Raw genomic sequence first — 12319 nt, forward strand, 5'->3', positions numbered from 1 at the left:
GGCTGCATTCATGCTCTGTGAAACCAGTCAGTGCTGACAGATGACATGTTCGAAGAATTCTCAGAAAAGGTCTCTGTAGTTTGTATGGCTTTTGAATATGCAATTCTTTTTTTAATTAAGTTACTCTTGAAAACCATGGAAACAAGTGGATTGTGCCTGTAAACATGAATTCATAAATAAAAATCTCAAATTCACATGAATAAAAGCAGCAGTCACACATTCACACACATTAAACACAAGTGTCCTGGCGATGCTTAAAGGATACTGGACTGGCCACAAAAGCCATGGATTATATACATGAGCCAGTCAGGATGCACTATGTCCTTGACTCGCTCCAGGAGCTTCCCGTTCCACACGTACTTGTAGTACGGCTCGTTCTGGAGGCCATAAACCACTGTGGCGGAAAAACAGAAACACATAAAACCACTGGGTCATTCTACTAAACTGGGATTAGTCCAAATGATCAGCCAGAGAATTGAAAATAAAAAAAAATAAAGAGGAAGAGGTGACGCAGAATGTGCATATGATATGGTGTTACAATACACAGATCATACAGAATATCAATGAATGCAAACTAAGGTCTGAAAATCGACTTCAGTGGCTTTAGCATGATGAAGACAAAACCTGCTGCAGAACAGATCAATAAAACTTTTTATTTTAGCAAATATATCAGCAACTTGACATCGTCATGGGAACATTTTTGCTTTGAAGTTACCAGTCCCTTTCTTCAATCCATCAGTTATGCAACTTGGCAAGAATTCTCCTGGCTTTCTACACACAAACTCTACCATCAGATTCATGTGGGTTAATCTGAGAAAAACACACCTCTCCAAAAGCTGCTGTCTATTTGCACATATTTTTTTCCCAAATGCTGCCCGAGCCATCTTATGTACGAAGATTATGAACGTCCTCGGCTGCATCACTCTTCCTCTGTAACCATACTTATCGATCCAATTTCCATTTGTTCATATGGTGTTTTTTTCTGATCACTTACATTATCCTGATTTTTCTCACAGTTAAAGTTTACGGTCCAATCTGTGGCTGCTCTTTATGGCTCTGACTGTGTGACTTTTGTCTACATTCAATTGGAGACTATATAATGCCTTTGCAGCCCTAGTTAAAAATGAGATGATCTCTGTATATTCATACTTTTTGTGACACGCCAAAGAGACTGGAACGCCACTAAGAAAGCAACACAATGAAGATCGAGTTCTGGTGCATTACATTACATTTTACAACTAAAAACATTTTGCATCATCAAACTAATGAGCACGATGTGTTGGTTAGAGGCTAAATACTTCTGTACGACATTGTATTCCACATCACTAAATGAGGCAGCGGCTCAAAACGTTCATTATCAAGGGGGAAACAAAAGCCCAATGACAGTTGGGACAGACTCTCTGAATGTGCAAGGCACTCCGTTGTAAGTTTACAGGATTTAAAAAAGCCTCTTATCTCTATTTCCTTCAATTTCACGTCCGTCCACTAGACTCTCTGACTATAGCTTGCTTTATCCTCCATTCTCTGTTGCTTGTTTTATTCATTGCAGCAGTCTCCGTGACCTAGCCTCGACCTCCCAACTGAAAGTGGAGTGCAGTGCTTCTGCAGACTTGTCTGCCAAGAATAAAAAGAGGAAAATAAGCAACAGTCACAGTGATTAACCTGTGCTCACCTTGTGTGGGCAAACCCTCGTCTTCAAAGATGTCAAAACTGTCCTGCTTGCTCTGAGCATGTACCTCTTCCTCACCAGGGGAAGCTGCTGACGACCACAGTTCGTAAGGTCTCTGCAGCAATGTCAGGTTGTACTGCAGTGAGTGGCTCAGGTCATAGCTGTAGCTGCAGGGAACAAAGGCAATGTCATATGAAACAAGTACAGGCTGTACTTGCACTTTCAAGTGAATGCACTTTCAATTTGGTACCGCTCCAGAAATAGACTTGCAAACTATTTTTTAACATGTACAATAAGAGTCATCAAGTGTGTCCCGTGCCAGAAAAGAATAAGCCGTTACCATAAACACTTTGCTTTTCCTGAGTAAACATGCGTTTTCAAAAATAATGCATGCAAAATGAGGCCTACAAGATCCTTCTCCCCACAATGAAAAATAGGGTTTCATCTTTTCAGATTTAACAGTACAAAAGCTCAGAAATGCCACGAAAACATAAAAAAAATAAAAAATTAACATTCAAGACTTGTGACACCAAATGACATGTTTGTTGGGTCAACAAAGCTTTTTGAGATGTTATCAGGCCTTATCTAAGCAGAGCATTGTAACTTGACCAGGACACTAGAATAGAAATAGAGACTGTAAATCTCAAGATTACAATTCCCATTTCACACTATTTTAACTTAATGTACAAACCCTATTTCCAGGAATACTGGGAAGTTTTCTGAGCAATAATGATACTAATAATAATTATAATAGAACTAATAATAATGATATATATATTTTTTTTTCAACCTCTATTTCACAACTATCTAAAAGCTCTATTGGCCAGATGCTCAAAGCCTTACAGGCTGCACTCTTCTCGCCCCACAGCAAGAAGGCCTTACCTGAAGTAGAAGTTGCTGGAAAGGTCAACATTCTGGAAGATTCGCACATATCTGTAACATGAAAACCCGGTCAGCGAACATGAATTTAATATATGGAAGCTGGACAACAAATTTCTGACTTCAGAGGTACTCATCTTTTATAAAGGAACATCAGTGCTTCACAGTTAATACAAAAATAGCAAAAGACCTTTCATGGTCATAATATTTCATTTTGTTACAGAATTGTCTTTCGTAGTGAGAAAGAATGCATCGAAGAATGCAAAGTTTATTAGCCATTATGTTTGGTGATATTTCAGTTCAAGTGGCAACACTCACTGTTGCAACTTCATCACATTCCCTCTCATGGAAGACTACAATCTGTTTGTTTGATGCCTAATGTGCATGTGCTCATCCACAGGCACCCAGGAAACCCAGATTTTTTAAATTTCAGGATATTTTCAGAATAGGGCCATTTTTTTTATTTTATTTTTTTTTATTTATTATCATGACATTTTGTTTCTGATATAGCTTAACTCGCTGTGGAATCAACTGCCAGTCTGGGTACAAGATGTCTAACTCACTGATCTTTTGTGCATCTTTTATAATCGCATTTTATTCCACGCTTCAGTCATTTAAAGTTTTGCTTTTTTTAATGGCCACACTTTAAGAGCACCTTCTCTATGGTCTTGAGTTACAAATTTAGTACTTGGTTTTCTTCACTGCTTTAAGAGAACCCAAACTTTTACAGTGTAGACCAGTGCTGTTTCTCCTCTAAAAGCAATTATGTGAGTGGGGGTTATAAAGTCAAGGAAGAATACAATACGGCATACAAGAAACAATGAGGTAAATGTACTGAGCAACATCTAGGCCATGAGCGGATCATTTTCTTTGAAGACTTGAATCAATACCCATGTTGAGACCAACGTACATCATTACATACATGCGGGACAATAAGGAAAAACCTACTGGTCTCCTTTAATACTGGCAGCATGCACTGCATTTGTTCTTTACAAAATATATGGATAACATCCACAGGGTCTAAAATGGTACCCTTAAAAAGAAAAAAAAAAATCTACAATGGAAGAGAGTAGTAAGAGAAAAGGTCAAACAAATACCTTGCTTCATCAGGGTGTGTAACTCTGACTGAGTCATTGGGAATGTAGATCAAGGTGGTGTCTTCAATTTTGTAGATGGAGTGGCCGCCGATATCGGCCATCTTTCTGCGCTTGGTGATCAGTACAATGTAGTACCCCTCAAGAAATCGAACAAAACCTGTTGATGAGAAAAAACATCTATATCATAAATTGATCAAATACTATTTTTTCTTCAAGAGCATGTACTTCCAAATCACCACTGACATAGCCTCACCCATTTACTGGCAGTGACACAGGTGTCCTCGAGAGAAACATTTTTTAAACAAAATCTCTGAACAGGTTGATTTTTTTGGTCAGCTTCTCTGTCGCTTGCCAATCAGCAAGGCGTTACAAAACAGTGAAAAACTCCATTTGTACCAGTTGGTCAAGAGTATCTATGAGTCACTTTTCACAATATGTATCCAATCCATCTATCCTTACATCATTCAAATCTGACCCAGACAGTATCGTGCAACATAGCTAATAATTTGCTTTCAGCAAGACCTACTCTCTCATTTCTGACATGATTAAATCAATATATTTTTAGAAATATCTCATCGAGGCAACACAACCACCCAAAAAGGATTAGTTACCTTTGCCCAACGCCCACTCTTATCATAAATATCTATGTTAGGATAATTACCCTTTTCTAAAACAGTACCAGCTTTCCTTTTACTGACCATTTAGCAATATAGGGGGGTGGCCTATATAATTTGTTGTGCAAATATGGGCTCATATGTCAAAAAAATGTTCAGATAAGGTATCATTCACTGCATGACGACCAGCCAGCTTGTGTGTAAGCGGCAGCCTTATGTGAGAACAAACTGCACTTCAACATCTCACTTAATATTCTTTTACTCGTGGCGTTGCTGGCAGAAAATTCCTCTCAGCTCACAGTATTTCTTACCGCAAGAGATGGGTCAGACTGACAAAACTGGCAAATGAAAGTGAGTAAAAATATGCTTACAATAATGGGACTCATTATTTACTGTAATGAGAAAGGTGCCAGGCAAAGGGTCTCTCAGATGACACTGTACGTTACATGGCTGCACCTCTCTAATTTCAATAACATGAACAAAGACGGAAGTGGAATAATAAGCATTTCATTCATCCTGTTAAAGTCAGAATCTGTCAGAGTCGCTGTGACTGGCTCATCTGTAGCCTCGAAACTATGCTGAATTAAGTCTTAAAAACATACCATCAATATGTAGTATTTTATCTGAATAAATAGCTATACATTTTTACAGTGTATTAATGTGCTATTGCCGGACATGAAAAGAGCTTTGTCGATATCAATAAAGGGTGTCTAAAAGTTTCCTCAGCCAGTTATCCAACTGAACAAAGAGCCTAAAGCAATAAGAACGAGAGAGCAGAATACGAGACCCCCCGCAGAAGTCATTTACTGTACTTTCTTGAATATTGGTTTCATGTATGGGAATGTTAGCCAGTTGAATCGACAACGATTTTGTCTCGGAATAAAATATCTAAAGTCATACGAATACATTACTTATTATAGAGCTGCTTGTTTTGTGTACATCCATCAGTGTCTCTCAGTGAAATACAGCAACAAGTACTGGCTGCACTGTTGTGAAATTTGGAACAACCATTCATTTGAACATTTGGACACGTTATAATAGCTGTCTTTTTTCTTTTCTTAATAACTCTAGAATATTTTTTATTGACTAGTCCGAAAAAAGGTACGACTGAGAGCGTGTGTGTCATTTGCCCTGACAGAATGCATTGGGCCCTTTCACATTCAACAGATTTCTACCTAGGTTCTACAGATCCCCATTAGCCTATGGTGTATTCTGTGTATGTGTTTTAATCTACCTGCAATCCTGCAAAACATTAGCATGTGAGGACAGATAGAGCTACCACGATGGTTGTAAGTCATTCTTGTTTGGAATGTTCCCTTTTTTTTTTTCTTTTTTTTTTTTATTTGCTTTAGTCTGGTTTGGACTTGCAATTTGCAGCATGAATTGACATTTGGAAGTAAAAGTTTTGAGCTCCTTTGTGTAAGCTGAACAAGTCTGCTTGTGAGCTTCTAGAAGTGAGTCTATTTCAAGGATTTTAATTTTTTTATTTTGTGGATTTATAAATTCTGCACCCATTGACTCTATGTCAAGTGTTTTTGCTCTACAATAGAACACAGATGAGCATACAGGGGCACGTGGGATTCAATGTCCTGCTTGTGGACATTTTGCCAACCTTTATGTTTGGAGGACAACCACTCTGATTGCACATTGTATGTGTGAAATCCATCACTCAGTCACACCGGTGACGCCATATGGCAAAGAACCTCTGAGGAAGCCAATCAAGCAATCGATTAAGTTCTCAAAGTTCTCATGAGACAAAGCCTTTTCTTTTTATTTTGGGGCAGACAAACAGAACAAGAGTCAAGTGAGAAATTGAGTGTGACTTGTGTTCAATAAACTGGATGAAAAAAAAACATCACAACAGAGAAACAACAAAGAAAAACCTCAAGATTGTAATGAGCTATAATTAGGTCTGTCGGGCAATGTGCAGAACACAGGTTGAAAGGAAATCAGCCTTCTTTGTCCAAAAAGAATAAAGCCTGATGCGTAACAGCGACATCAAACAGTTTGCCATTCACAGAAATCACACTATTCCTCCATTTTCTGTCTCCATCAGTAATATAGGTTAAAACCACACTATCCAGCTCAGTACATGAACTTGAAAGCAAGCTTAAAGTAGCAGCTTGCCTAAATAGCATTTTATGAAAAATGTACATGTATATTTAAAAATGTACATTATATATATATACACATAAACTAAAACCTTTTAATTTATCACACAAAATTAGATTTCCATGTCAGTTTCTGAGTCGTTTCACTCTGTGCTGTCATTCATTCCTCTGGGTTGTTCTATGTTGTTCCATCATGCTTACTTACAGTTTGAAACAGTTTAGAGCCTTCTAGGGTTGAACAAGACCCATATGTTAAGAAACATTGTTGTTATTCCTCATTATATATTGCTCTGTATGAAAAGTAAAAACAAATATATTTTCTAACTGTTAGCAACAAGTTACCCGTAACGACTGAGTCTGAAAATACATTTTCTGATGAAGCTGATCTTTATTCGAATTATTAAAGATTATGCAATCAAATCTAAAGAGCAATCTTTTATCATAAGCCTTTGCTTGGGGGATCTACTTTACAGCGGACCCCAAAAGTCCCTTGCTGAATCTTGATCTGAACTGAACTGAACCGAATTAAACTGGACAGGACTGGAGAGTAAAATTAATTCAAAATAACCAAATATCAGACACTGATAAACTTGGGGCCTTGTGAGGACATTTGGGCTGATGTTTTAGAATGGCATTCTCTACCACCATCATAAAAACACTTGTGGTACCTATGCTGAGGTGCACTCATGTAGCACGTGGTGACCCAATACTTATACCCAATTTGTGTTTCCTTTTTGTCATTTTACTGAATTGAACTGCATAATACTGCCAGGTGTTCTTTTCATTTAATGCCTTTCCATTGCCGGCTCTTAAAAGGCAAAAACAGGTCAACAAACCCAGCTGAAAAAGTAATTATTTAGAGTTGAGCTACATTTTGCCATCATTGAGCACTCCAGTGGTTGCTGTTATGCCATTAGGGAGGCAAGTGGTGGGGCTGTACTCACCCACAATGCCAAAAGCTGAGACAGCTCTGGACAGGCCCGAGGAACCCTTTTGGCCAATTTTGGTGCGGTTTCCCAGGTCCAAACGGCTCAGCAACTCCCGCACCTCTTGCTGGCTATACACATGCTACGGAGAAACATAAAGATATCATAGAGCGTATTTAAAGTGTTACTTTCAACTGACTTCTGTTGTTGTTTGTTTGTGGTTCTCTCTGCTTTTAGACTCATCCTCAGTAAATCATGTGAATGATTCCCTGCAAATATTCCACCTGTTATTTTTCACCTAGAATTATGAACTGTAGCTGATATTCTGCACTTTAAGCTTGTACTCATTAAATATCGACAAATTAAATGTGTTTTGGAGTGGCTGCTCTCTGGGTACATGCATGTCAGGTTAATTGGTGTCTCTAAATTGACCCTCGGAGTGAGTGTGAGCGTGGATGGTTGTTATGTGGCCCTGAGATGGACTGGCGACCTGTCCAGGATGCACCCTGACTCTCACCCAATGGCAGCTGGGACAGACTCCAGCCCCCCTGAGTTGGATTAAGCAAGTATAGAAAATTGATGGATGGATGGATGAATGTGTTTTGATAAGCAGCTTAAAAATTATCCAATTAAGATAAAGAATAAACAAAACACCACAACCCCAATTCCTACAAAAAAAAAAAAAAAAAAAAAAAAAAAAATAGGCTGGGACACACTGTATTGTCTTCCTGAAATATGCAAGATGCTCCTGAAAATAGACATAATTTAGATGGGGCATACTTTTCTCTATAACCTGCAGTACCGCTCAGTTTTAATGATGCCTTTCCAGGTGAGCAAGTCTGTTCCATAGGCACTACTGCACCCAAGTGCCATTAGAGATGCAGGTTTGTTATCTGAGCAAAAATGACGAGCCAGAAGTAGCTTCTCCTCTTTAGTCCAGAGGATGTGGCATTCATTATTTCTAAAAAGAATAAAAGCTTTGATTCATCATACCACAGAGCAGTTTTCCCTCTGAGCATTTTAAAAAGGCTTTGGCCCAGAATAGACAGCGGCATTACTGGATCATGTTTAAATATGGCTTCCTCTTTGCATTTTAGAGCTTTAAACTTTATTTCTGGATAGCACGGACTCAAAGATTACAGGGATCCAGTGTTGATTTTCAGCCCTGTGCACAGAGATGTCTCCTGATTCACTGAATATTCTGATGATATCATGTACTGTTAATGATGGAATATTCAAAGTCTTCACAATTTTACATTGAGGAATATTATCTGAAACTTCTTCATAATTTGTAAATGCAGTTTTATTTTTTTGCAGACTGCTGAACCTTTGCTCATCTTAACTTTTGAGAGACTCTGCCTCTTTAAGGTGCACTTTTTAATACCCAACCATGTTACTGTCCTGTTACCCATTAACTAAATTAGTTGCAATATGTAGCTCCAGGGACGAATGGAGCAGGAGATTGACAGGCGGATCGGTGCGGCGTCTGCAGTGATGCAGGCTCTGCACCGGCCCGTCGTGGTGAAGAAGGAGCTGAGCCAGAAGGCGAAGCTCTCGATTTACCGGTCAATCTATGTTCCTACCCTCACCTATGGTCACGAGCTGTGGGTAGTGACCGAAAGAACGAGATCGCGAATACAAGCGGCCGAAATGAGTTTCCTCCGCAGGGTGTCTGGGCTTTCCCTTAGAGATAGGGTGAGAAGCTCCGTCATCCGGGAGGGGCTCGGAGTAGAACCGCTGCTCCTCCGCATCGAGAGGAGTCAGATGAGGTGGCTCGGGCATCTGGTTAGGATGCCTCCTTGACGCCTCCCTGGTGAGGTGTTCCGGGCCCGTCCCACTGGGAAGACCCAGGACACGTTGGAGAGACTATGTTTCTCGGCTGGCCTGGGAACGCCTCGGGGTCCCACCTGAAGAGCTGGAGGAAGTGGCCGGGGACAGGGACGTCTGGGTTTCTCTGCTCAAGCTGCTGCCCCCGCGACCCGATCCCCGGAGAAGCGGCAGATAATGGATGGATGGATGTAGCTCCAGCTACCACTTACTTTTCCAACCTTTTGTTTCCCCAGTCCCACCCAACTTTGGGTGGGAAATTTTTGAAATGTGTTGATCTAATCATCTAATCTAAAATGAGGTAATACATTTCAATTAAATCAAATGATAGTAAAATCAGATTTCTTACTTTTAGAATTTGAGATGATCTCTACATCTACATTCTATTGTCGATTTAAAAACAAACTGTTTAATCAGTTTGAGATTGCAAATCACTGCATCCTATTTTTCTTTACAGCTTACACAGCGTCCAAACTTATTTAGAATTGGTGTTGTAATATGTGTTCATAGGCTCATAGAAACGTAAAATAATTAAGCTTTCCAAACTTTCCGTATTTATTCCATTTTGAGCCCCTGCATTCTTTGACAGTGAATTGAAAGAAGATGAGATATGACTGATTTTTTTTCACCGTCTATAAAATACTACACAGAATGTGCATATTATATAACACAATACTCTACAATGGTAGATATGCTGAAATGGGAAAACAAATAGTTTCATGAGGTCAGTGTAATATACAGTTTGCCATGAATGCTTCATAATAACAAACATCATCACCATAATCGCAGGCAACATGAACAAACAAATCAACGACTAGCCCACAGATTCTGGTAACGATCAGTTGAATGACAAATGGGGGTGCACTTATAGGCAATACACTTGCGACAGACTAAATGATTAGACAATTTTCCCTTAAGCGCACTGTACTGTATTACATAAGCATATACACTTACACTGTACTAGGCCTGGTAGAAACTCTCTGCTTACCTTATCATCAATTATCACCAGGTCCTTTGGTTCAGTGCGGTCAATCTTTAGGACTCGATGTTTGGTCTGTGCCTGATTGCTTCCAACCAAAAAATACCTCTGAAAGAGACAAAATAGAATGTTGAATACATTACTGCATTGAATGCAGTACATTGCATAACACAGGCCTCCATAAGGATCCCCGCATGGATGCTTCTGATAGTGAGGAAGACAAACCCATTACTAGTTAGCATTTAATATCTTGTGAAAGGAGGCTTTCTCATGAATGAGATTCATTTAAGACTTTTTTTTAATATTACCACCTGTAAAAGAGCAGTGTGTAAGTAAAACAGAATACATTTAAAATAAAAGTATATAGAGTTATATAATGGCCATCCAGCTGTAGAGTAATATATCATTGGTATAGTTTTTTTTTGTTTGTTTGTTTTTTACACGAAGGGCAACATGTTTTCTCCACAATAAGCAAACCTAAGTAGGACTTTCTGTCTCAAAGTCTGTGACATTAAACTTAAAGGGTATTAAAGACAAATATGTTGTAAATAATCACATATGGCAATTTGGAAATACAATGTGAACAGTTAAAATTTCCTGTGCACGTACAGCAAATATCTGACCACAAGGCAACATTGTAACAAGTTGCTCAGAGAGATTTGTGTCTTCCTTCCATGTCTCTTCCTTTAAAGTCATTATTTTTCTCACGCTGGGTTACGAAATGGCCAGAGATTTTCAGTCCAGTAAAGAAAGTTGATTTGGAACATCATGTATCGGTACAGTCTGCGACCATTAGAGCCAGTCTGTCCTGTTCCACACTTCCCAGTAGCCCCTTCTTTTTGCACAACAGCCAAACAGTCTGAGAAGCTACTGTTAAGCAAATCATCAGACAGATACTAAAGAAGACATTAAATCTCAACTGTGACATGCGTTTTCCAACCTCATTGTCTAAATATATCAATCGGTTACTCTGATCACACCTTCATTTTAACAGTAGTAGTTAAAGTGTGAGATGTACAGAGATTTTTTTAAAACATCATACAGACCTGCTGTCCATTAACATTATTAAACAGACTTCATGAACCAAGTGCATGCCTTAGTAAATGATCACAAAGAATCCTTTGCTGCCATCTAGTGTTTGCTGGCAAGTACTCACAACTCTAGATCAACAGCTCCTCATTCATTACTTTCTTCCATTTAATGTGGATCTAATTATGGATTAAACATAGCTTACATAAGTGCCACAAGAAAAGTAAGGACGTTTTAACAGGTGTGATGACTGCCACTAACATTATGCGTCCACAGGACGGTACCACCTGTTCTGAGAGAGGCTTCGGCTGTGCTGGTCACTGCTCTAATTTATGTCACTCGTGTTAACAATAGACTCAAAGCACAAAGTAGAGCAGGATAGCTTTCAACAGACATGGTCAGTTTAAATTGCAGTTGGTAAAAGGGGGGGAAAGGGGGTTAGTGAAATATGTTTTTCCTTGAACACAGTTGTCTTAATCATATCATTTTGTATTTCAACATGATTGAGGTGGTATGAAAGTTATAGAATTTCTATAACTTTCATACCACCTCTGAAACTGTCATTTTTAGAACAGCCAGCCTGATTAGACGTTGCAAGAGTTACGATGACAGTGGACAAGGTTAAATTAGACTTACTGCTCTGGTTTCATACAGAACCATCCTCTGGATCCCACTGATGACAGCCGCCGTCTGAGGCATTTTATTCTGGTGTTGTCAAACAGTCCCAATGCAGACGAAACAACAAGAGAACTTGAACCCGGATATAAGCGTGATCTAGAAATCCCCGCCCCCCCCCAAAAAAAAAAAAAAAATCACACAAATATAACATGTACATATCTAATACTTGTCTCTAATGTCTTATCTTGGCCCCCCTCATTATGTCCTAGCAAGCGTTACTCACCGATAACTTCGCCAGCTAGCCGCATTAGCTACACATAACCTCCAGGGATAACAATCTGTATCTCTTCCAGCAGTCAAACGACTACTTTGAATTTTTTAGTCAAATGCAGGTGTTAAAAATGGCTATCCAAGTCAATTCGGTTAGCATGCAGGACCATGCAACATGAATTTGTTTTAGTCAGGTGACTGTCATGAACGACTTATCAGCTGGTACGATGCCTCACAGGGTCATAAAGCTCGAACGCGTGAAAACGCGATTGACAAAGGCTTGATATTTCGTCTTTCCAC

The 12319-nt window shown here is 39.2% G+C and overlaps 1 protein-coding gene across 3 annotated transcripts in view; it reads right to left on the reverse strand.

Moving 5' to 3' along the window:
• The window catches only part of fig4a (FIG4 phosphoinositide 5-phosphatase a), a 53244-nt gene extending 41014 nt beyond the window's left edge, over nt 1-12230 (reverse strand). For 2 of the 3 annotated variants that reach the window (XM_075458969.1, XM_075458967.1), the window contains exons 1-8: nt 12033-12230; nt 11768-11905; nt 10112-10210; nt 7315-7438; nt 3646-3802; nt 2552-2602; nt 1673-1836; nt 266-394 (exon numbers count right to left, since the gene is read on the reverse strand). In XM_075458969.1, the coding sequence (XP_075315084.1) occupies nt 266-394; nt 1673-1836; nt 2552-2602; nt 3646-3802; nt 7315-7438; nt 10112-10210; nt 11768-11830 (787 nt within the window). In that variant the 5' untranslated portion in view covers nt 11831-11905; nt 12033-12230. The remainder of the gene's footprint in view (nt 1-265; nt 395-1672; nt 1837-2551; nt 2603-3645; nt 3803-7314; nt 7439-10111; nt 10211-11767; nt 11906-12032) is intronic. The other variant, XM_075458968.1, reaches the window with a different exon arrangement.
• Between the last annotated feature and the right edge of the window lie 89 nt (nt 12231-12319).

Source organism: Odontesthes bonariensis, chromosome 24 (assembly GCF_027942865.1).
Source record: "Odontesthes bonariensis isolate fOdoBon6 chromosome 24, fOdoBon6.hap1, whole genome shotgun sequence".
Classification (NCBI taxonomy): domain Eukaryota; kingdom Metazoa; phylum Chordata; class Actinopteri; order Atheriniformes; family Atherinopsidae; genus Odontesthes; species Odontesthes bonariensis.